At 35.1% G+C, this 26,356-nt stretch overlaps 1 protein-coding gene and 1 non-coding gene across 8 annotated transcripts in view; one reads left to right on the top strand and one right to left on the bottom strand.

Annotated features, from left to right (window-relative positions):
- EFCAB7 (EF-hand calcium binding domain 7) overlaps positions 1 to 26,356 on the top strand; it is a 47,053-nt gene that overhangs the window by 6,966 nt on the left and 13,731 nt on the right. For 2 of the 7 annotated variants that reach the window (XM_015434845.4, XM_065521195.2), the window contains exons 3-11: positions 1,708 to 1,919; positions 2,556 to 2,642; positions 3,362 to 3,557; positions 4,004 to 4,125; positions 9,016 to 9,129; positions 16,169 to 16,310; positions 20,274 to 20,383; positions 23,900 to 24,057; positions 25,339 to 25,472. In XM_015434845.4, coding sequence (XP_015290331.3) covers positions 1,708 to 1,919; positions 2,556 to 2,642; positions 3,362 to 3,557; positions 4,004 to 4,125; positions 9,016 to 9,129; positions 16,169 to 16,310; positions 20,274 to 20,383; positions 23,900 to 24,057; positions 25,339 to 25,472 — 1,275 coding nt within the window. Of the gene's footprint in view, positions 1 to 1,707; positions 1,920 to 2,555; positions 2,643 to 3,361; positions 3,558 to 4,003; positions 4,126 to 9,015; positions 9,130 to 16,168; positions 16,311 to 20,273; positions 20,384 to 22,557; positions 22,663 to 23,899; positions 24,058 to 25,338; positions 25,473 to 26,356 lie in introns of those variants that run through there. The other 5 variants (XM_015434860.4, XM_065521207.2, XM_074004906.1 and 2 more) reach the window with 4 other exon arrangements.
- LOC123571043 (U7 small nuclear RNA) lies at positions 6,597 to 6,657 on the bottom strand. The gene has a single exon (XR_006695219.1). It is a non-coding gene; the product is annotated as a U7 small nuclear RNA (small nuclear RNA).

The raw sequence follows: 26,356 nt of genomic DNA, 5'->3' as shown, positions 1-26,356 counted from the left end.
TGCAGAGATGTATTTGCAAATTACCAAGTTACTTCTATTCAGCTGTTCAAAATATTTGCAATTGCTTTAACTATTGTGTTTTAGTGTGATATGACATATGTAAATATACAAAGCTTTTCTCACATGTACTTCTTTGCTCTCCATAGATAGAAGGATGTGGTTAAAAATGAAGAGTAGTTTGACCATAGCATCTCTATAATAATCTTCTCTTACAGTATATTGACATTCTTGATTTTTAGCAGGGCCATAACTACAAAGGGATACTTTATGTGCATATATTTGACATTTGGAACATGATTAATGTTTTTGAAAGCTTAGTACCTAGCAATGATGAACATTTTAGATATCATGCCTGTTGACACTGATAGTCTTAAATGAATGCTTTTCTCATTTCATTAAGATATTTGTTTTTTAAATTTACACATTGTATGTATTTATGAGGTACAATTTGACATTTCAATACATTTCTATGTTGTATAATGATCAAATCAAGGTAGTTAGTATATCCGTCGCTGCATGCATTTATCTTTTCTTTATGGTGAGACCATTCAAAAGCCTCTCTTCTAGCTATTTTGTAATATACAGTACCTTAATGCTAACTATAGTCACCATACTGTGCAATAGAATACCAGAACCTATTTCCCACTATCTTGATTGTAACTTTGTACCCATTGACCTACCTTTCCCCATCCTCCTCTACCCCCAGAGTACTTAGGTAGTACTTACAGTTCCCCTTCCCAGTCTCCAGTAACCACTGGTCTGTTCTCCACTTCTATGATACTAACTTTTTTTTTTTAAGATTCCACACAAGTGAGATATGCTGTATTTGTCTTCACTGTCTAGTTTATTTCACTTAACATGTTGTCCTCCATGTTCATCCATCTTGTTGCAAATGACAGGATTTCCTTCTTATTTATGGCTGAAGAGTCATTAAGGTATTTATTTAGCCAGAAAAAGTACTAATTCACACTTTTTGTGTTATCCTTTTGTCCCCCAAACAATTAAGTAGATGGATGGTTGTTTTTAATCTTGTATTTCCTTTAGAAGCTTTTAGAAGAGCTTTTAGAAGCTCTTAAGTAATCAGATATTGGTAATTATTTAAACTATGTAGGTTGAGAACCAAACTGTCAGAATAAGGAAAATCTATTTAATTCTGGCGTTAATAATTAAATAATCTTTAGGTGGTGGCATACATATTTTTGTTTTTCTTTTCTTTTCTTTTCTTTTTTTTTTTTTTTTGGAGATGGAGTCTCACTCTGTCACCCAGGCTGAAGTACAGTGGCACAATCTCAGCTCACTGCAACCTCCACCCCCCGAGTTCAAGCGATTCTCCTGCCTCAGCCTCCTGAGTAATTGGGATTACAGGCGCCTGCCACTGTGCCCAGTTAATTTTTTCGTATTGTTAGTAGAGACAGGGTTTCTCCATCTTGGCCAGGCTGGTCTTGAACTCCTGACCTTGTGATCCATCTGCCTCGGCCACCCAAAGTGCTGGGATTACAGGCATGAGCCACTGCGCCTGGCAATATTTTTGTTTTTCAAAGTCAGGCCTATCTTGGTATCACTAGATAAACAACACCAAAGGTAATGTACTGGTATATGTATAGTGTTTTTTAAATATCATAATACATAGTGATTTGAAGAAAAAAATGCACTTAAGTACGAATTCCAAGTGTTATAATCACAAATAATACTTGTTTTGTTGGGCAGCTCTTCAGCATGCAGGAAGAAATCCATCCCAAAAGACCATTAATAAGTATTGGACTCCTCAAACTGCCAAACTGAATTTTGATGATTTTTGTATAATTTTAAGGAAGGAAAAACCTACTTCAAAAGCAGAACTACTAAAATCATTTAAGCAATTAGATGTAAATGATGATGGCTGTATTTTACACACTGACCTTTATAAATTTCTAACGAAGGTAAGATCAGTAAAACTTTTGTAATTTGCATATTTTGTGAAAGAGCTTGGAATCTAGCTTTGACTACCAAAGTCTACATTAAAAATAACTATTTCATTGAGAGGTGAAATGAATTACTTACATGTTATTTACAAAGTACTTAGGGATCCTTCTGGATGAAAGGTTCTTTGTAAATAAAAGATAAAGTATAAAATTGAGCTTATGTTACCACCCCCTTGTGCTCCTATTTAATTCGTTCCTGTCCAGAACTCTTTGAAAATCAGTGATAGTTCCATATGTGATAAGTAAAAGGAAAACCAAGTATAAATGGGATTAGGAATCCATTCTCCTTTTTGGTACAATGTTAGAAAATATCATTCCCCTAAATTCAATAGCAGTTATAACTGACTCTATAGTATTCAGGTTTTAGTTACTATTTAGTAAACTGAAATTCAGCACACTTTCACAAAATTTAATAAAATTGTGAAATTTATATAGCCGCCTCATTCTTTCTTTATATATAATACTCATAATTTATAATGAAGCAATACCTTAAAACTATGGAAAAGATTAAAATGTGCTTCCACTATCCCTGTGAATAACAAAGTAGTAATCATGTTGCTTTAAAATAAATCTCGTTTTTTTTTTGTTTTTCAGAGAGGTGAGAAGATGACTCGAGAAGAAGTAAATGCCATAATAAATTTGACTGATGTAAATGCTGATGGCAAATTTGACTACATCAAGGTACATAAGCTCACATTGATGTAAATGTACATACTGTGTTGGAAAAGTGTTTTTATTTTTCCCCAGCTTTATTAAGGTATAATTGGCAAATAAAAATTGTATATATTTACAGTGTACATGTAATGTTTTAATATATGTATACATTGTGAAGCAATTAAATCAGTTAACATATCAACTAATTAACATGTCAGAAAATTATTTTTAAAGGGATGCATCTTTTTAATATTGGCAATGACATCCTTAAATATTGTGCATGAAATTTAATTTTTCCAGTCCCACAATTGCAATCTGATGACTACATTAAAAATCATATAACCAAGTTAAAAAACATGTGTGCTCACACATACAGACAGATACACACATAAACATAGAGACTCTACTCAGAAATGTACCTTTTCTGGGGTAGAAGAATCATAAAAATTATTTTGAACAAATGCAAGTCTACACGTCTTATAAAAAAAGTAATAATAAATCACCTCTCCTTGTGTAACATTTTATTTTCACTCAGAGTATGACCTCCTCATTGAATCATGGCTACATTTCACTAGGTCACTTGAGGCTGGTCAATCTGATTCAAAAAAATAAAATGTGTAACCATCAATAGGAAATATATTCCATCTATCAGTCTATTCCTTGCCTACTAATGTGCATTTGCTTTCTCCTCTTCCCCAATGTATGATTGAATAGTTTTACCCACTGGACTTTTTTTTTTCCTGTAGTTTTGTAAATTATATATGACAACCAATGAGCAATGTCTCAAGACTACACTAGAAAAACTAGAGGTTGATAGTAAAATGAGGCGTCACCAGTTTGGAAACCACATCGAAGGGTCCCCTGAAAGGGACCCATTACCAGTACCAAAATCATCACCTAAAATCATAAGAAAAACCGATCAGGAAACATTCTCAAATAAAGGTATTTACTTTTAACACTAAGAACTTCTTGATCAGAAATGAAGAGTCATATTCAGATAAATTTTTCCTTCCATTTCAGCTTCTCAGTGATAAAACAAATGAGAATCTAACTTTTGTTAGCTACCATTTCTAGACTCTCTTAGCTGTAAAAATCTATTGAAGTAAAATTTTATTATGGAACTTGACTTAGCTATGCTCATTATATTTTATTAAAACTAAAATTTCAGACTGAAAGGTGACATATTCAAATAAGAATTCTTAGTAGTAGCCCATAAATTAGGGACCATTAAAGCCTGATAAATATAAAACTTCTGACTTTATTTCAATGGGGAGAACAAAGAGAGTCAAAGTAATACAATAGATCTTTTATACTGCATTGTGTTTGGAAAAAAACTCCTATTGACAACTTTTCATAATGTGAGACCAAATAATCATTACTTGTTGCAGGTGACACCAGGAGTTCTTTACTGTCAGCAACCAGGAAGTTCAAAACATCTGTTTCCTTCACAATTACTATGGGGGCTAATGGTAACCGAAACTCAAAGTTAACGGAGCCAAATTTAATAAAGGTATAGTATTTTAAGTTAACAGAGATGACTTTTTCTGAAAAAAATTTGACATTAAGTTTATTAATAACTATGCAGTGTCTACAGGGAACCAGTAAAGTTTATGAAGTAATTCAAGGTTTTTCTGTGGAATTTCTACCTACAAGCTAGTGTAATACTTTTAAATTAAAAATGATGAATATTATTATAAGCTCTTCAGTTTTAAAATGGTAACACTCAAGTTTTATAACTTGATGAGTAGATTATCAAGTTATATACTTTGGCAAGCAAATTTTTTGTTTTGTTTAACAAATATTTACCATAAGTGTTTCTTATAAATAAATCATTCATTCAATTTCAAGTCCTATGAGAGAATGACAACAAAGTCACTTTGCTAAGTCAATATTTGTAGAGTGTTAATATTGATCTTCTTTCTTTGTTTTCCCTTTCTAGACTCAACCTTTACTAGTTTTCCTTCAACAGAAAATAATAGCTACAGAAATATAAAACATTAACTGGAAACTGCTAGGATACATTAAAAATGTGCACCTAGAGACCTCTGTAAAAGGGGAAAAAATGGTTATGATCACATACTATAACTGCTGTTAGAAAACTGAACTGATTGTTCTCAAGAGCCACATTTTTGTTTCAAATAACAACTCTGTATTTGTTATTGAACTCTAAAGTCCCTTATATCTTTAAATTGCTAGACAGTGACATTTGTTCTATATTAAAATTTTAAAACATTATCTCCAGGGAATTTTGTTCAGACTGTTTAGGAATCTATACACCCTAAGCAATTTGGTGTGCATGTCCAACATGTTCATACACAATATTTAGTGTTCCAACAATATTATTTTCCACCAGTGGAAACTTTTTGTATTTTGCAACTAAATTAATTATTAATAAAATTAACTTAGTTACATAATTATGGTTTACCTGATTCAGAAGCACAAATAAATGTAATTTTAGCCACTCTAAAGAGAGATATAAATAAATATTAATGTGGATTATGTTAAGTTATAGTAAGACTTTGTCTCTGTGTCATTAGTTGGGCTCATACCAATATAATTTTTAAAATTTAGTTCAATTCAACAAATATTCACTAAGCATGTAACGTGTGCCAGTTATTTTGCTTAGTGTAAAATATGAGCTTGAATTTAAAAATATAAATTTTCATTTGACTATTAAGAGTATACCAAGATAGTGTAGCATAGTATTTATTCATTCATTTATTCAACAAATATTTATTGAATGACTACTCTGTGCCAGTGTTCTAGATGTTGATGAGATTAGTGATCTAGAGTTTTGGATAGAGATCTACCTCGGCTTGAATCTTAGCTTTATCAATTCATAACTGACCTTGGGCGAATTAGTCAGCAGCCCTTCAGAGTTTCAGTTTTCTTATCCATAAATAAGGAATAATTATATTTAGTGTGCTTTGGAAAGATTTAAATCATACGTAAACATATGTAAAGCATTTAGCACAATGCCAAGGACATTAATAAATAATAGTGTTAATGTTAATACTATTTATTATAAAGAACATTAATAAATACTAGTATTAATATTATAGAACTAAGAAATAACTGGGTGCTTGTATGGGAATTACATGATGAAAGTATAGTTTAAGAAAAGTTAATCTACTGTTGTATTATGTATAGAGACGTCAGAGACACCATCTAAGAGGCTGATAGAGTTTTCCAAATATAAAGTGATGATAACTTGGCCTAGGATAGTACCTAAATGTAATAAGGTTGGGGCAGGTGTAATAAAAAAATGCCAAAATTAGTCTGTAAGTCATAATGATTATTTAACAAAGAGACTACTTAAGTTTTGTATCAAAGTCAAGAACAGGGAATGGTGTGGATGATAATTGGGAGTGAGGTAAAAGGTACTAAGATAATTTAATGATTAAAAGAAAAGGGCATACTGTCAACTTTTTAATTCTGCAAGTTTCATATAAAATATAATGCCTTTTGGAAATAATTGATAGCTGTGTATATCTTACCTTTTAATATCCTGTTTCTGATCTTGTATTGCCCACTGTTGCTTACTATCTGCTATTTCTTAGATGAGCTGAAATTATTATTTTTTAAAGTAAGTGACCCTTTTGTTACTCAGCAGCATTCAGTTCTTTGTTTACATTTTTCTTTTCTTTTCTTTGTTTATTTATGCATTTTCTTAAGACAGAGTTTCATTCTGTCACCCAGGCTGGAATGCAGGCGGGATCTTGGCTCACTGCAACCTCCGCCTCCCAGGTTCGAGTGATTCTCCTCCCTCAGCCACCCAAGTAACTGGGATTACAGGTGCATGCCACCATGCCTGGCTAATTTTTGTGTTTTTAGTAGAGACAAGGTTTCACCATGTTGGCCAGACTGGTCTCGAGCTCCTGACCTCAAGTGATCTGCCGCCTTGGCCCCCAAAAGTGCTGGGATTACAGATGTGAGCCACCACACCTGGCCACATTTTTCTTTAATTCTTGTTTCCTCTTGGGGGGTTTTCTGGTAAAAACAGAGAACCTGCTAGACAAATTCTAAAAGAACTGTAATACTTGAAGTTTTCTTTTTTTTATTTCACAAATTTCATATATTCCTGAGGTTTTATAACCATTCTGAAAAGTACTTGGTTGTGAATATACAGAATAAATTACTGAAAGGATTGTTAAATTAATTTTCCAGATACTTCACATTTATTTTAAACAAGTTTAGGTATCTCAACTTCATGTGGAACAGAAAAGTATGGAATTGGGACAGAGAAGGAGGGACTTTTCAGAAATTAGAAAATTGTGATAGGTAAGAGTAAGCCATGTTTTAAACCATAAATCCACACAATTGGTAAAGGACTTGAATTACAAAAGGAAAATAAGATCCTTACAGGTACTATACATATATTACTTTCTATTGGCCATACTTAGTTACTATATTACTATTCTTTTTAAAATTCTGAATTCTATCCATTTATTTAGATTCTGTGATGATCAAGGAATGTCAGGAATTTTCCTTTCAGAGAGGAAAAGCTTCACTTTCCTTGCTAAGACCAGTCATGTCTAGAATTAGAGTAAGCCCCAAACTATCAGTTGTAAACTCCAGAGATGCAATACTTCCTATATTCAGATTCTTAGAGTGTGCCTACATTTATATTTTATACATGTATATTGTACAACATATGCACACACATCACACACATATGTTGTACAACCTGTATATTAAAATGTCAAAACATATAGCATCTATATTATATACCATTTATATGTTATATGTATGTCTATATATGGCAATACAAATATAAACATTTTAAATTCCAAATGGTTCATTATCTGTTAATTTTTGTGAAAGCTCCATATAATAATTTTCTTATAAGTTTCTCACATTTTCAAAATGTTGATCAATTCAACCTGTCAGTTAGATTTCAGGCCACATCAATTTTACCCTTCATAAATTATCTATTTAAGTTTTTATTTTTTAAGTATGTATAGTTTACAATTATTTAATAACAAAAAATGCAACAACCAGTTACCTTCCTGTCTTATCATACCCGAAAGCAAATAGCCTCCTAATAAGTATGTGACATAGGAAATCTTTATAAAAAACAATAGTGATGATAATGATAGTGATGAGTTCCTCCTCTGACTAAATCTATGGCAGATCTACTGCTTAATAATTCTTTCTCACTGAAAAATTTAATAATACAGAATTTGTATGTTAAATCATTTTCATTCACTACAGTGTTCCAAGAAAAATGTAACTGTACTGATATATTTGTTTTGATAACTAGAATTTTTGGCTTTAGTATTTGGTTTTGTACTTTTAAGCGTTTCCTCATACATTATGAATGAAAATAAGTAAAATTTGTATATGACAAATAAACGAAATAATAGTTCAGTTTGCACTTATATGAATGTACTCAAATTGGTAGAATACAGCACCACCTCATGCCCTATACAAGAATTACAAGCTATTATTTTATTTCTGCTTTATAATGTCAAAAAATTATATCATACATGGAATTTCTTACTCTCATTCTAAAATTATTTTCAAAACTCAACCTTCTTTCATTTTTCTCCTAATACTCAAACTGTCAGCTTAATCTATAATCCTTTCAAATTGATTTATTTGAATGAGCCAGCCAATTTGTCAGTAATTTTTTCTTTTAGTTCATAACATTTTAGTCTAGGTCCTAGAGAAAAACTTTTGTATGATTGAAAGTCTATTTGTTTGAAAGACATTTTTTTTCTTTTTTCTTTTTTTGAGGCAGAGTCTGTTGCCCAGACTGGAGTGCAGTGGCACCATCTCGGCTCACTGCAACCTCCGCCTCCCAGGTTCAAGCGATTCTCCTGCCTCAGCCTCCCAAGTAGCTGGGACTACAGGTGTGCACAACGATGCCTGGCTAATTTTTGTAGTTTTAGTAGAGACAGAGTTTCACCATATTGGCCAACTGATCTCGAACTCTGGCCAACTGGTCTCGAACTCTTGACCTCGTGATCTGCCCACTTCGGCCTCCCAAAGTGCTGGGATTATAGGCATGAACCACCGCACCCAGCCTTGAAATGAAATTTTAAGTTGAATAAGCATTGTATGTTTAATAACTCTGACAGATCTTAAGTTGAATGTTTCCTGTTGAACAGTAGGAGCTATAAGTTCTCCTAGTGGAGTTATTTTGAATTCAAATTGATCTGTTTATTACACTGAAGTTTGGTTGATATAAATAATGTGGTATTTGTCTTTAATAACTGTTGTTCTACCATTTTCCAGCTTTATTAATCCATATTTAATGTTATACTATGTAGTTTGTCTGCCTTTCCAAAGAAACTCACAAATTCTCTTCTATTATAGCATTATTTTCTAGACATGGAACTTAGGAAAGACTTAGAATAAAAATGTTTAACTTGTTCCCCTGTTAAATTTTATAAAGCCATGTCCTGTTAATCTGTGGCACTGCCCCAGAGGTAGCATCAGCACATCGAAAAATTCTTCCATCTTTGAGTTTCCTAAGTGGCACAAATGGTGTTTACTACCAGTGTACCAGGTAAAGTACATTATTTTTAAAAGCTTAATTTAACCATTTTTTTAAAGCTGGGGGTAGGGCTGCTGTGCTGATGATTACAATACAAATTTAAGAAATTTTCCTGCTACTAAATGCTACATTTTTAAAGTAAGAAAACCAAATAATTAAGTTTGTCTTAATACTTAAATGTGTAGAATCCTGAATGATAATGCCTTACCATACTTTATTGTAGTAGTATCATATTCACAAAGTTTCTTTTAAAAACTGGCTTTAAAAATCACTGCAGATATTTAAATGTGAAATAGAACAGAACTTAGAATATAACTTACACACTGGAGAGAAAGTAAGGAGACCTATGTTTTGGTTCTAGTTCTGCAGTCAACTGAGAACTATAGCTTTACACATATATCACTTTATTTTTCAGACTTTATCAAAAGAGGAGTCTGGACTAGATTGCTTTTTAGATTTCTTCTACCTTTAACAGTCTGTAATTCTAAAGTATTATCCTTTACCTTTCCAAATAGGTAAATATAAAAAATATAAAGTATATTAGATGAAATTCCATCTGATGCTATAATCAAAACTGATTGAAAACATTTAAATGTTTTCTATTTAATGTCAGAATCATAATTCAAACTGTCTCAACATGTAAATTGTCTAAATACTGTATAGCATTTCTTTCATTTCTATTCTTTAGCAGTCATCACCATCCAAGGTCATGTTGATTATTTTAAGGACAGTTGAGTCTGAGGTAATGCCAGCATCTGTTGTTAGTCCATATATGTGCCCATCCAAGAGATTTACAGGGAAGCTAAATGAAAGCCTGTGTATCATTACTCATTGTTAATAGTTGAACTTGGGCCAGGCGCAGTGGTTCAAGCCTGTAATCCCAGCACTTTGGGAGGTCGAGGTGGGCGGATCACTTGAGGTCAGGAGTTCGAGACCAGCCTGGCCAACATAGTGAAACCTCGTCTCTACTAAAAATACAAAAAATTAGCTGGGCGTGGTGGCAGGCCCCTGTAATCCCAGCTACTCAGGAGGCTGAGGCAGGAGAATTGCTTAAACCTGGGAAGTGGAGGTGGCAGTGGGCCGAGATGGTACCACTGCACTCCAGCCTGGGTTACAGAGTGAGACCATCTCAAAAAAAACCAAAAAGTTGAACTTCAACTTCTGCTTCTGCCACAAGCCCAAGTTTGAACCTCATTGTATCACAGATAATAAAAAATTTGAATTTGGTACCCTGAGTAGATTTTCTTTTAGAAACATAGTCTAAATGCAGAGTCCAAAAGTCTTGGACGCTAGACCTAATATTACTACAAACTCCTTATAAAACTCTGAACCCATATAACCTCTGGCTACCTCAATTTTTCTGTTTATTAAAATGACTAATTCATATCTACCCCATACTGCCTCATAGGGATGTTGTTGAAATATCATATATAATGACTTGTTTCTGTCATGGGCAATATACTTAACAAGATAAATTTCAGTAAGTTAAGGTCACATCTTAATTTCTTAGAATTAAAAATACACATATCTTGTATACCCCAAAGGTGTGACAGTGCAGCTGATTAGTGACTGACTGAAAGCTTGAGTATAGTTCAGCTTATAATGATAAAATCTTAAAATGCAGTTGAAAAGGAAATTTCCAAAGAAAAGATAAAGATAAAATAGAAAACTTGTATAAATTGAGAAATAACCAAAATGAAAATAGAAGGAATAGAGAAAATACATTCATTAACACTCACAGAGTGATTAATATCTAAAATAGTCAAAATAATTTATTAAAATATGTCAGAAAAATGCTAAGTCTGCAATAGAGTTATGAGAATAGGTGAATGGGTAATTTATACAAAAGAAAACAAAAATAATGAACACATGAGGGAAATGTTCAACCTTGGTATTAACAATCAGATAAATTGAAATTAATGCAAAAGTTATTACAATACCATTTTTACTATCAAATACTCGAGACATATACAAATATATGGAATACCATAATGAATGCTTTATGTACCCACACCTTGCTTATGAAGTCATCCCACATCACCCAATTTTTTTCACAATAAAACAATACCAAATAATGGTAAAATTATTACATTATATACCATTGGTGGTATTGTAAAATTGGCAGTACTGTTTTATAAAGCAGTATGGGAACACATGTCAATAGCCTTAAAAATATACAAAATTTTTTGCCTGAAAGTTCTTCTCAAGGAAATTATTCATCAGAACAAAAACATTTAGACAAAAAAGTATTCTATTAATATTGTGATAAGAAATTAGAAATGACCTAAATGTCTAACACTTTAGAAATAGTTAACTAAGTAATGGTATACCAACTCAATGTTTGTTTGTTTTTTTTTGAAACGGAGTTTTGCCCTATTACCCAGGCTGGATTGCAGTGGCATGATCTCAGCTCACTGCAACCTCCGCCTCCCAGTTTCAAGCAATTTTCCTGCCCCAGCCTCCTGAGGCTGGGATTACAGGTGCCCATCACCACACCCGGCTAATTTTTGTATTTTTAGTAGAGATGGGGTTTCACCATGTTGGCCAGGCTGGTCTCGAACTCCTGACCTCAGGTAATCCACCCACCTTGGCCTCCCAAAGTGCTGGGATTCCAGGAGTGGGCCACCATGACCGGCCCCAACTCTATTTTTAATCATAGAACCATTTAAATTGAAATTTTGAATATTGCATAGCAAAATGGTTTTCTTGTGGTAAAATACACAAAACATAAAATGTACCATTTTACTCATTTTTAAGTATACAGTTCTGTGTCACTAAGTACATTCACACTGTTGTACAACCATCACTACCACCACCATACATCTCCAGAACTTTTTCATCTGGAACTCTATTCATTAAACAACAACTCCCCATTTCCCCCTCCCCACAGCCCCTGGCAACCACCATTTTCCTTTCTGTCTCTCTGAATTTGACCACTCTAGGTACCTCATATAAGTGGAATCATACAATATTTGTTCTTTTGTGTCTGGCTTATTTCACTTAGCATAATTTCTTCAAGACTCATTCATGTATAGCATGTGCCAGAATTTTATTCCTTTTTATGACTGAATAATATTCCCTTGTATGTATTTACCACATTTTGTTTATCTATTTTTCTGTCAATTGGCATTTGGGTTGTTTCTACCTTTTGGCTATTGTGAGCAGTAATGCTGTGAACATTGGCATACATATCTGTTTGAGTCCCTGCTTTTAATTCTTTTGGGTCTATACCCAGAAGTTGGAATTGCTAGATCATATAGAATTATAGGTTTGCTTTTTTGAGAAACTGCCATATTGTTCACAATGGCTTCACCATTTTATGCATTTTATGTTCCTATCAACAATGCACAAGGGTTCCAATTTCTCCACATACTCACCAACACTTGTCATTTTCTGTTTTTTTGATAATAGGTATCCCAATGGGTATGAGGTGGTATCTCATTGAAGTTATGATTTGTCTTTCCTTAATGATTAGTGATGTTGAGCATCTCTTCATTTGCTTATTGGCCTTCTAAATATCTTCTTTAGAGAGTTGATCATTTGATGATTCCTTTGCCCATTTAAAAAATCGGTGGTTTGTTTTGTTGTTGTTGAATTGTAAGAGTTCTTTATATGCTCTAGATATTAATCCCTTTTTGGATATGTGATTTGCAAATAATTTCTCTCATTTCATGAATTGCCTTTTCATTCTGTTGGTAGTGTCCTTTGATGCACAAAAGTTTTTAATTTTGATGAATTCCAATTTGATTGTTGCTTGTGCTTTTGTTGTCATATCCAAGAAACCATTGCCAGATCCAGCGTCATCTTTCCCCGTATGTTTTCTTCTCAGAGTTTTATAATTTTAGCATGTTTAGGTCTTCAGTTTATTTTGAGTTAATTTTTATGTATTGCGTAAGATAAGAGCCCAAATTTATTCTTTTGCAGATGGATATTCAGTTTCCTCAGCCTCATTTGTTGAAAAGACTGTCCTTGCCTTCATTGAATGATCTTGGCACCGTTGTTGAAAATCATTTGACCATATATGCAAGGATTTATTTCTGGGCTAACCATTCTATTCTACTGTTCTATATGTCTGTTTTCATGCTAGTACCACACCATTTTGATTACTGTATCTTTGTAGTAAGTTTTGAAATTAGAAAGTATGAGTCCTCTAGCTTTATTGTTTTTCAACAGCAAAATATTTTGGATATGAAATTAAATTTTAAAAGCAGAACATAAAGCTGTGTTTATTAAAATGTAAAAAATAGGTTTCTGCGTAAGGTCTGTATTAGAAAGGATTACATGAAAATCTAAGTAGGGCGTTAGAATTATAGAGATTTTTAAATTTTTAAATGTGTTATTTTAAATGTATCAAAATATAAAATATGAAAATAATTACGACATAAAATAGAAAAATGAGATGTAAGTATGTTAGGATAATTTAGCTTTCTTTTAAAAATGTGAGCATGAACATGAAACCAATCTCAATGTAAATTATTTTTGCCTTTGCAGTGCCATAACAAATCTTTCTATAATGAATTAGAAAACATTTATGATGTTATTGTTATAGAGCTAACATACACCTTTTCTTTTTTTCTTTTTTTTTTTTTTTTGAGATGGAGTCTGGCTCTGTCGCCCAGGCTGGAGTGCAGTGGCCGGATCTCAGCTCACTGCAAGCTCCGCCTCCCGGGTTTACGCCATTCTCCTGCCTCAGCCTCCCGAGTAGCTGGGACTACAGGCGCCCGCCACCTCACCCGGCTAGTTTATTTTTTTGTGTGTTTTAGTAGAGACGGGGTTTCACCGTGTTAGCCAGGATGGTCTCAATCTCCTGACCTCGTGATCCACCCGTCTCGGCCTCCCAAAGTGCTGGGATTACAGGCTTGAGCCACCGCGCCCGGCCAACATACACCTTTTCAGTAGTTATCAATATTATTAAAGCCTTGAAATGATTATCTAAATATTCTTACTTACATTTCAGGCAGGCAAGCCTACTAATAATAAAGTGAAAAGCATTTTTGCACATAGCTATGGTAATGACACAATTTCTTGTAACTTCAGTAAAGAATCTTCTACTTTGTGTCCAAGCATTTTCAAGTTTTATTCTTTTCTTTTTTGAGACAGAGTCTTGCTCTGTCTCTCAGGCTGGATGGAGTGTAGTGGCACGATCTCGGCTCACTGCAAGCTCAATCTCCCGGGTTCAAGTGATTCTCCTGCCTCAGCTTCAGTGTAGCTGGGATTACAGGTGTGCACCACCACGCCTGACTATTTTTGTATTTTTAGTAGAAACAGGGTTTCGCCAATGTTAGCCAGTCTGGTCTTGAACTTCTGACCTCCAGTGATCCACCCGCCTCGGCCTCCCAAAGTGTTGGGGTTACAGGTGTGAGCCACTGTGGCTGGCCAGGTTTTACTCATTTCTAGTTATGAGATCCCATATATTAATTCAGACAAGAAGGAATTTGGCTAGACCAAGAAATGGTAAATGGTAAAGCCAATATAGAAAAGTCTTTCTCAAAAGTGATACTTTATATTCATCAGCATTGTTCTGTTGTGAACCTTTTTTTTTTTTTTTTTTTTTGAGACAGAGTCTCCCTCTGTCATCCAGGCTGGAGTGCAGTGGCATGATCTCTGCTCACTGCAACCTCTGCCTCCTGGATTCAAGCAATTCTCCTGCCTCAGCCTCCTGAGTAGCTGGGACTACAGGCGTGTGCCACTATGCCCAGCTAATTTTTGTATTTTAGTAAAGACAGGGTTTCACCATGTTGGCCAGGCTGGTCTTAAACTCCTGACTGCCTCGGCCTCCCAAAGTGCTGGGATTACAGGTGTGAGCCACTGCACCCGGCCAGCTGTGAAACTTTTATTCAGCATGCTTCTAGTTATCTACACTTGAAACAATTATTTTGCTTTTACATTTAAAGTCATTTTTTCTTTCAATATATTTATTTTAGCAATCCTTAATTCTTCCTTCTTAACATGCTCCTAGCACTAATCTCTCTCTATTACAGCAACATATTTATTTATTACTTTTCTTCAATACTTCATTTTTCTTTTTCTTTTTTTTTTATTTTTGAAACAGAGTCTTGTCCTGTTGTCCATGCTGGAGTGCAATGGCATGATCTCAGCTCACTGCAACCTCCGCCTCCCCAGTTCAAGTGATTCTCCTGCCTCAGCCTCCCGAGTAGCTGGAATTACATGCACCCAGCATCATGCCCAATTAAATTTTGTACTTTTAGTAGAGACAGCGTTTCTCCCCATGTTGGCCAGGCTGGTCTTGAACTCCTGACCTCATGATCTGCCCACCTCAGCCTCCCAAAGTGCTGGGATTACAGATGTGAGCCACTGCACCCAGCCAATTTTATTTTTCTTGCCCTTCTTTACCTTATGTCTTTTCCTAACTTTTCATTATTGAAATGCTATCTATTCTTCATAATATAGTTCATCAGTTGCACACTCAGTTTACATCAGTCCCCCCACCCCAATCAGTTAGACAGTAAATATTTGTTGGGCCAATGTGTTAGGCACTATTTTAGTAACTTGAATAATAGTAAATTCTTTTGCATGTATAGTTATCTCTTTGTGTTAACCATATATTACTGCCAATTATAATTGGATTTTTTTGAGACGGAGTTTCGCTTTTGTTGCCCAAGCTGGAGTACAATGGCGCAATCTCGGCTCACTGCAACCTCTGCCTCCCAGGTTCACGTGATTCTCCTGCCTCAGCCTCCTGAGTAGCTGGGGTTACAGGCATGTGCCACCACGCCTGGCTAATTTTGTATTTTTAGTAGAGACAGGGTTTCTCCATGTTGTTCAGTCTGGTCTCGACCTCCTGACCTCAGGTGATCCGCCCACCTTGGCCTCCCAAAGTGCTGGGATTACAGGCGTGAGCCACCGTGCCCTGCCTATAATTGGATTTTGTTATGTTTGTTTTTTACCTCCTAACTATGTTGCACATTCCTGGAGAGCAATGATTATATTTGACATTTCTTTTATATCCCCCTGCGTTTTCTCCTCATTACTATGCATACTGGAAACATTTAATAAATATTGTTTGAAATAATTTTTTCCTTCATTTCAGGACTGGCAATACATGCAATCAAAAGGTTGCTTTTTCTTAGAAGAAGATGGTGAAATCATTAGTCATCAGTACAGGATGCAAATAGCTCAGAGGTCCATGGTTTATCTAACAATTAAGCCATTAAATCTGAGTCAAGTTGAAGGCAAGTTTAAATTTTTTGTATATTTTTTAAATGTCAAGTTGTACCCTCTTTGAAAGTACTTATGTAAGCATTCCATAGTCCTAATTAGGAAAGAAAATAATCTGCCTAAGTGAGAAACATAATGGTTACATTTCAAGAAAGTGTTGGCCTATACATGGCCTGTGTTAATCATATGAAAAGCAAGTAGATTGCTTTGTGTATATGTTTAAAGCATGTTTTATTAAAAACAATAACTTTTTCCAAACCTTTCTACAGCTAAGATAGAAGAAAATAAACAAAACAAAAAAAAATGTTAACTGGTTTCCTCATGATATAGAACTAACTTTTTTTTTTTTTTTTTTTTTTTTGAGACAGAGTCTCCCTCTGTTGCCTAGGCTGGAGTGCAGTGGCTCAATCTTGGCTCACCGCAACCTCTGCCTCCTGGATTCAAGTGATTATCCTGCCTCTGCCTCCCTGAGTAGCTGGGACTACAGGTGCACATCACCTCGCCGGCCTAATCTTTTTGTATTTTTAGTAGGGATGGGATTTCACCATGTTGGCCAATCTGGTCTCAAACTCCTGACCTCAGGTGATCCACCCACCTCGGCCTCTCAAAGGGCTGAGATTACAGGTTCAAGCCACTGTGCTCAGCCAGAACTAAGTTTTTATTTGCTAATTAATCTTAGCTTTTTCCATTTGTCAGTTTTTAAAATTAATATGTCAAAGAGAAGTTCTGCAGGGGCATAATTTGGAACATATGAAACTGCAAGTATTTGTAATACCTTCAAAATCCTTTGTGACTTAGACAATATTTATTAATAATCTTTGTATTAATGGTAATATTCTAGGTAAAAATTAATACTTTTCTAGTGTCTAAAATGGTTATGTAATTTTTAAGCAATGAAAGCTATCTATCTATAAGGGTGATTTCCCTAGATACCTTTTTTAATGTTGGTTGTTCTAAATCAATATTTATTTTTCTTTTATAATGTTTACATACAAGCATTTTCTTCCTAGAGGATTCCCCTCCCCATTCTCTTTCCCTCCTAAAGTAGAGATTTTGAAAGTTTTTACTGCATCTTTTGTGGGATATGTATAATATTTGGCAGATGATACTTTTAAATGACAATAACAATAGTTATTTTTCAGAGAGAGGAATCAAGATAGCCCTGCAAATTCAGTGTAGTTGTTAATTCTCTGTATTCTTATTAATAAGATTCATTCATTTATCAAATAGCTATCAAGGGCATTATATGCTGGACATCAATTTAGGTGTTTAGGATACATTAGAGTTCAAAAAAGACAAAAATCCCTTCCCTCATCAACTTTCATTTTAGTGGGGGAAACAATACATAATAAACATAATAAATAGTAAATGACGTGGTATGTAGGAAAGTGATAAGTGTTATGGGAAAATCAGAGGGAAAAGGGGATAGTGAATGCTGAGGGAATGTGGGTTGCCATGGAGATGGAGTGGTTAGTATATGCTTCGTTAGGAAGCTGTCATATGGATAAAGATTTTGAAAGAGATGTATGAGTTACCAACTGCTACATAAAAAACTACCCCAGAACTCAGTGGCTTAAAACAATTAAACATTTGTTCACTCATGAATCAGTGGATCTGTTAGTTCTTAGTCTGAGCCAGGCTTGTTTTTTCTCTGTAGGGGTTGCTCACACAGTTATGGTTAGTTACAGGTTAGCTGGTGGCTGGCTTTGCTAATCTTGGCTGGGTTCTCTCTCATGTATGAAGTCCCAGCTGGGATAACTTGACTTGGCTTCATATGATCTTTAATAATCCTTCAGTAAACTAGCCTGGACCTGTTCTCTTGGTATAACAGGGATCTGAAAACAAAACAAAACAAAACAAAAGCGGAAGCACAATAGAACCTCCTGAGGTCTGGGCTCAGAAGCAGCACAATGTTACTTCGTTATATTCTGTTGCTCACAGAAGGTCACAAGGCAAGTCCAGATTCATAGGCTGGGGAAATAGACTTGATCTCTTGATGGAAAAGCTGCGAAGCCACATTGCAAAGGGCTGTGGATACTGGGGGGAACAGCCATTTTTGCTGTCTTCCACAGAGGGCAAGGGAGTAAGCCTTGTGGGTGTATGGTGCTGGAAGGGATGGGTGAAGATGGAGGAGGTTGCAGAGCATTCCAGGTAGAGAGAATGTTCTGTGCAGAGGCTCTGTGAGAGTGTACCGGTGTTAGAAGAACAGAGGCTAGAGTGTCTCAAATGAAATAAGTGAGGAGAGAGTTGTAGGAGATGAAACTGGGGAGAAACAAGGACAAAATCAGGAAGAGGTTTCTTTTTGCCATAATTAGGACTTGGGCTTTTAATCAGAGAAATGAGGTTTTCCCCTTCATTTTTTGTGAGATGCTTTTCCTCATATATAAGGTCAAGATTTTCTCTTAATCTTTCATTTTCAGCAGTTTGAATGTGTGTCTAGGTAGTTTTTGTTGTTGATGCTATTGCCTGGGTTTTTTGTTTTTTGGTATTTATCCTGCTTGGGGTTCTCTGAGCTTCTTGGATTTGCGGCTTGTTGCCTTTCATTATTTTTAGAAAAATCCTCTGCCTTATTTCTTCAAATATTTCTTCTGCCCCCTTTCTTCTTCTTCCACTTGTTTGGTACCTGACATCTCTTCCTTCTCTGCTCCACCACAGGGTCAGCCAGTGTTTGCATCTCATCTCTCCTGGGAAAGATCTGTCTTTCCTTGGATTTTAAGCTTATAGTTGCCCTGCAACCCCAGCTCTGATGGGATCAAGAAAAGTTATGATGTTGTAGTTCATTAACTTTTTCTTATTGTTAGGAAAGGAGCAATATTCTCCCAACTCTCTGCTCCATTAGAGAGTTTTGAGTAGAAGGCAGGACATAATCTGACTTATGTTTTAACAAGAGCGATTAGGTTACTGTATTGAAAGTAGATGGAAGGATATGCAGGTGAAAGCAAGGAATCCAGCTGGGACATTATTGTAGAATTCTAGAAGAGGACTGGGAATGCTTTGAACCAGGATATAGGTGGGAGAGGGGGTAGTAGAGATTCTGGGTATATTTTGAAGGCAGAACCATAGGATTTCCTAAGGATTGGTCTTGGTATGTGAGAGAAGAAAAGAGTTAAAGAAGATTCCAAGATTTTTGACCTGAGCAACTGGAAAGAATGAGTTACCATTAACTGAGATGGACAGTGTTTTAAAAAGAGATTAGGGAAGTTCAGTTTTGGAAATAGAAATCCAGGTAGAAATGTTAAATACACAGTTAGTTATATGGGTCTAACATTCAGAGGAAGGATCCTAAAGATATAAATTTTAGGGTTGTCAGCACATAGATGTCTGACATCTCTTCCTCCTGTGCTCAACCACAAGTAAGCCAGTGCTTAAATCCTATTTCTTTCTGAAAAGTCTGTTTTTCCTTGGATTTCAGGCTAATTGGTTGCCCTGCAACCTCAGCTTTTGATGAGTTCAAGAAAAGTTATAATTTTTAGAAAGTGAGTATATAGAAAATGTTTCTCACTAGGTCGCTGTATTTAGGTTTGTGCCTTATTGTAAAAGCTATCATGTTTGCATATAAAAATGGAATATGGGCTGGGTGCGGTGGCTCACGCCTATAATCCCAACACTTTGGGAAGCCCAGGAAGGTGGATCATGAGGTCAGGAGATCAAGACCATCCTGGCCAACATGGTGAAACCCCGTCTCTACTAAAAATACAAAAATTAGCTGGGTGTGGTGGCTAATGTAGTCCCAGCTACTCGGGAGGCTGAAGCAGGAGAATCACTTGAACTCTGGAGGTGGAGGTTGCAGTGAGCCGAGCACACCACTGCACTCCAGCCTGGGTGACCAAGTGAGACTCTGTCTTGAAAAAACAAAAAAGGAATATGTATTTCTAGAGAAAATATCCAAGAAGAAACTAGTAACTTCTTTTTTATATAGGAAAGAATAGATAGTGATTGCTTATTTTAAGGTGTTTGGGCTTTTTTTTTGTTTGTAGGAAAACCATCCCCTTGGTTATCCGTTGATACTGCCTTGTATATTCTCAAGGAAAATGAGAGTCAAGCAAATCTACAGCTTGTGTGTTTTACCGAACTACGAAATAGAGAAGTATACATATTTATTTTCTAATGTTTAATTTTAAAATATAGTATGAACTGCAGTTTAGGGAAAGTATGTTTCTACATTTTATTTTTTAAGCTTTTATATACCTTCCAATTAAGGTATAAACAGCACTTAAACACTATAGATATTATGTTTTTAATTTAATCACATCAAATTAAATTAAATTAGTTAAAGTAAATATTTAATTTAATTATAAAGAATTTTTTCTTGTTTGCTGCGATTTCTTAAGAATTAAGGATAGGAGCTGGGCATGGTGGCATGCACCTGAAGTCCCTGCTACTTGGGAAACTGAAGCAGGAGGATTACTTGAGCCCAGGAGTTCAAAGCTATATTATTCTATGATTGTGCCTGTGAATAGCCACTGCACTTCAGCCTGGGCAACATAACAAGACCCTGTCTCTAAAAAAAAAAATTAAATAAAGAATTGAGGATTGGTTGGCAAGTTTGAGTCTTGGCTTATACCTTTTAAGTTGTATAATATTGTACCTTACTTTCATCTTTTCTAAACACCCTGATGCCTCACATGTGAACATTTGATATACTCAATAAAAAAGGTTGATGCCAGTACATTTTTTTCCCCTAAATGCAAGCAATTCAAGACTTTGGAAAAGCTGCTGTAGATGTTTGTCTTTCTTATATTACTACTGCAAAACAGAAAAACTTTAAGATTACTATCAGGCTTGACTTATTTTATAGGGTTCAAAAATAGATTGATATGAAAAAATGCTTTTAAATGTTTTTATATGTTGCCCATGGGGTTCTTCTGATCTTTTCTAATTATGTATTTACTCAAAGGCCAAATATGTGAGGCCGATACATAAATGTGGCTATTTATTTTATGAGGACTACAAAATACATCTGCTACACAACAACAGAAATAATACTATTCAAGGGCTTACTGCAATATCATATTTAATCTTTATATAGGCTCAATGACAGACAGACATTTCCCTGATAGAATGTTATATAAAAGTCTTTACTGTAGGCTTCCTAACAGACAAGAATAGGCAAGAAACAAATAAAATTGGCTGAAGTTAATGTTTTGAATAAACTCTTCTTCAGAACTGACTACAAAGTAAGCATTGTCTAAAACAATATCTATTTCCACTTTGTTTTGGGTAAAATTACTTTCTTATGGGATTGCATGGATAAAAAAATTAGTATATAGCAAAACTATAATAAAGTTTGCATGAGTTTCTAGTTACCTCTTTATAGGCGTCTGTTTATCTGTAATATGTTATATTTACAAAGGATTTTTTATTTGTATTTATACTTTCACAATTATTTTCTTATAGATGAGTTTTGTGCCCATGAAAAAACTTTCCATTTGCCATCCACAGTGGCAATGCAAAGTTATATGTGGGCATAAGGAAGGATCATGGGATAATATATATTAGGAAGCAGTGAGATCTGGTTTTTCACTCCTGAGTCCACATCTGGTCAATTTCAAAGGTTATGCTTTTCAAAGGATGGATTTGGTAAGCATTTAGTCTTTTTTTTTTTTTTTTTAGACGGAGTCTCGCTCTGTCGCCAGGCTAGAGTGCAGTGGTGCAATCTTGGCTCACTGCAACCTCTGCCTCCCAGGTTCAAGCGATTCTCCTGCCTCAGCCTCCCAAGTAGCTGGGACTACAGGCACGTGCCACCATGCCCAGCTAATTTTTGTATTTTTAGTAAAGATGGGGTTTCACCATGTCGGTTGGCCAGGATGGTCTCAATCTCCTGACCTCATGATCCGCCTGCCTTGGCCTCCCAAAGTGCTGGGATTATAGGCTTGAGCCACCATCCCTGGCCAACGATTAGTCTTAAAAATGACTTTCAGTTATATTGGATTTCTTCTTATATCAAAATAGGACATAAGAAGATTATGATTTCTCTGAGTTGGCAGGGCAGAAATAGAACTAAACTCAGAATTTAGATGAGCAGCTTTATTTTGTATATGAGTCTTCAGAATGACCTAAAATATACCTAAGTTGTTTTTTGTTTGTTTGTTTATTTATTTATTTAGAGATAGGGTCTCACTCTGTCACCCAGGCTGGAGTGCAGTGATACAGTTCCCTGTAACTTTGAACTCCTGGGTGAAAATGATCTTCCTGCCTTCGCATTTCAAGTAGCTAGGACTACAGATGTATTATTATTATTATTATTGTTATTATTTTTAGAGATAGGATCTTGCTATGTTGTCCAGGCTGGTCTCCAATTCCTAGCTTCAAGCAATCTTTCCACCTTGGCTTTCCAAAGTGCTGGGATGATAGGTATGAGCCACTGTGTCTAGCCTTATACCTGGGTTTTGAAAGGAATTTTTGGACATAATACCTGAAAGGATTCTTTTGGATTAGTCTGTGCTGAAGGGCACTTAGCTATTATACACAACTAAGAATTCCTTAGATTTAATATATTTAACAGAGACAGCTGCTAGCTTTTATAGGAAGCCTTTGGGCTCCAAAAAGCTCTTAGGAAGTACATAGACAGATACCATTTGCTTTCTTTCTTTTTTTTCTTTTTTTTGAGACAGAGTCGTGCGCTATCGTGTACAGTGGCACGATCTCGGCTCACTGCAACCTCCACTTCCGGGGTCAAGTGATTCTCCTGCCTCAGCCTCCAAAGTAACTGGGATTATAGACGCCCACCACCATGCCTAGCTAATTTTTGTATTTTTAATAGAGGCGAGGTTTCACCATGTTGCCCAGGCTGGTCTCAAACTCCTGACATCAAATGATCCACCCACCTCAGCCTCCCAAAGTGCTGGGATTACAGGTGTGAACCACCATGCCCAGCCTGCTTTCTTTTATAGAACTGGAGAATAAAATGTTTTCCTATACAGATGTTCTGGTACTCATGATAAATATCCAACATTTGATAGGAAACAGAATTTCATATAAAGCTGATTTATTTGGGATTCTGCATCTTTTTTTATAGTCCATATTACATTTAAAAAAGTAAAATTCCAGTGCTTTCATCCAAATAATTGAACTCTTACAAATGTGGTTAATTTATACAGTAGTGAAACATTTCAAAATATGTTTAATTTTTATTTTATGTCATTGAAATCTGATTTAGAAATCATATATTTATATTTGAATCAAATTAGGAAACCATAATCTAGAATATTATTACTTTTTTTTAAAGGAGCTCAGTGTTCACATTAAAAAATTACCCTATGATTTATCTTTGCTTTCTGTTGAGGGTATTTGCATCACAGATATTTTTGAAGATTATTGGGGAAGATTTAGAAGATAATATAACTTACCTGTTACAGTTTTAGGCATTTGTTTCAAAAATATATAAAGGACTACTATATCTAGCGATCTCATAATGAGATTACCATTAATAAAATGAATTTGAAACCTGTAAAAAGATTGATAGAACTATAATAGATTTTGTAAATATTTATTTAAAAATTATTTCTAATGTGTCCCTTTCAGAAGAAATATTAAAAGCTTTAAATTAAAAGATGAAAAGATTAAGACTGATGATTGTTTTGTTTCATTGTTTTGAGAAAAGGTGTTTGGATGGACTGGTCAACTAGGACCTGGAATTTACTGGTTAATTCCTTCTACAACTGGCTGTAGGCTGAGGAAAAAAATAAACCCAGTAACAGATGAAGCCCAACTTGTATACAGAGATCAAACAGGGAAATTATTCCTTACAAAGGAATTTAAGTAAGTTTTGTTTATTAATGTTAGAATTATAACATCTAGGCTGGATAGATATTAATAGCCTGTGTTACTCCCTTTCCTTTGGCCAGCTTCCACCCCCGTCCTCAGATTCTAATTCACCAATTCAACTCTTGTGACAAGCTGTATGAACTTGGAGGATGTTCTGCTGAGTTAAATAAGCCAGGCACAGAAGGATAAATACTCTATGATCTCACTTATATGTGGGAGCTTTATTATTATTATTTTTAATAGAGACAGAGTTTTGCTCTGTTACCCAGGCTGGAGTACACTGGCACAATCATAGCTCACTGCAGCCTCAGACTCTGGGGCTCAGGTGATCCTCCCACCTCAGCCTCCTGAGTAGCAGTAGCTGGGATTACAGGTGCTTGCCAGCATACCTGGCTAATTTTTTTTGAAGAGATGGGAGTCTTGCTATTATGTTGCCCAGGGTGGTCTCAAACTCCTGACCTCAAGCGAGCATCCTGCCTCAGCCTTTCAAAGTGCTGGTATTGTAGGTGTGAGCCACCACACCCAGCCTTATATGTGTGATCTTACAAAGTCAAACCCATAGAAACAGAGGGTAGAAGAGTGGTTATAGCAGCTGGGAGGGTGGGGGGGTTGGGGACAGGTTGGTGAAAGGATACAAAATTTCAGTTTGATAAGAGGAATAAGTTCTGGAGATCTGCTGACAATATGGTGATTGTAGTTATATATTGTATCCTTGAAAATTGCTAAGAGAATAGATATTAAATGTTCCCACTAGAAAAAAGGATGATAAATATGTAAGATAATGGATATGTTAATTAGCTTGATTTAGTCATTCCACAATGTATACATATATCAAAAAATCACATTGTACACCATAAATACATATATCAAAACAAAACAACTCATCCTCTGAGCATCTGAAAATGTTCCTCCATTTGCAGATCTGGGATTGTCATTTACTTCTGGGTTCCACACATTTGGCAAGTCAACTTCAGTCAAACATCTACCAATTTCTCCCTATAGGTAGAGAGGAAGAAGAAAGTAGATTGGAGAAAGGAAAAAAGAAGGGAACTACTACTATTCATTGAGTTCTTACTATGCATTGAGATACTGTGGTTGCTCTAGAAGCTTTTTTATCTCATGTAATACTGGACTGAGCCAAAACTGTATTTGGATACATTAACTTTAGTTTAAAGAAATTGTATAACATTCCTTTTGAATGTTATCCTCATAGAACCCTTCTTCAGTGTAGTTGCCTTAGTGACAAGAAATAACTAACTATTTTTATAATTTTAGGTCTACTTTATCAGATATATTTGAAGTAATTGATTTAGATGGAAATGGTCTTCTTAGCCTTGAAGAATATAATTTTTTTGAATTGAGAACAAGTGGTGAGAAATGTGATGAAGATGCTTGGGCTGTCTGCAGAGGTAAGCACTTTTCTTTTTCTTAACAGATGTATAAAAATATATATATATAGCACATTTTCATCTCTAAGAAATAAATCAAACTTCTCCATGATATATTATTATAGCGTTTAGGACAGTTTGAAAATAGTAGCATTGTTTGTAAATGCTAACATTTATTTTTCTTAAATTGGTAGTTGGTATAATACTCAACTTAAAAGGAAGTGTGAATTACTTAATCATAATTTCAGTTTTGAGCCTCTACTCTTTGGGGTTTAGAAGACAAAAAACTTGTCCTTGCGCTTGATACCACTGGGCCTGAAGTGGTCAAGAGCCACAAACTGTGACCAGGAGAGGGCAGCAAAAAGCCAAAAAGCTAGAGGTTTACTTACAAATTAAGGTTTCCAGGAAGTTGTTTATATTATACATGTTAAAAATTCTTCAATGCTTTTCGTATTTGAGTTGAATTTAAAAAGTCCATCTATGGAAATATTGAAGCCAAAATGCCAAGGTGGACAAAGAAAATCACTGAGAATGAGGCAAAGTCAGTTATCACTTAGAAGGAGTCTGAGAAGACGTACTTGCATATTTAAGCCAAAGACTGCAAGGTCAGAGGGAAAGCCAAAAAGCCATAGCCAACTATAGATCACAGAACAAGAGGTGTGAGGAGACCAGAATGCAGTCAAGAGAGATTAACTCACGTATGCTTTCACTGGGATAGTAATGTGTGGATCTTAAAATGGTCTAAGCTTGGCAAAGTGAGCCAGGTTGGGAGTCTGTTTACCTAGACAGCAAGTAGGGTAGAAGTATATTATTTATATAAAGGAATCTTTCAGTATTTCTCTTTTAGCTGAAAGTTAATATAATCAACAACAATACATGTATATTGATTTATAATATTAAACTTT

This window comes from Macaca fascicularis, chromosome 1 (assembly GCF_037993035.2).
Source record: "Macaca fascicularis isolate 582-1 chromosome 1, T2T-MFA8v1.1".
In the NCBI taxonomy this organism is placed as follows: Eukaryota; Metazoa; Chordata; class Mammalia; order Primates; family Cercopithecidae; genus Macaca; species Macaca fascicularis.
The sequence above is the reverse complement of the archived record's forward strand: the minus strand, read 5'-3'. Positions and strand labels throughout refer to the sequence as shown.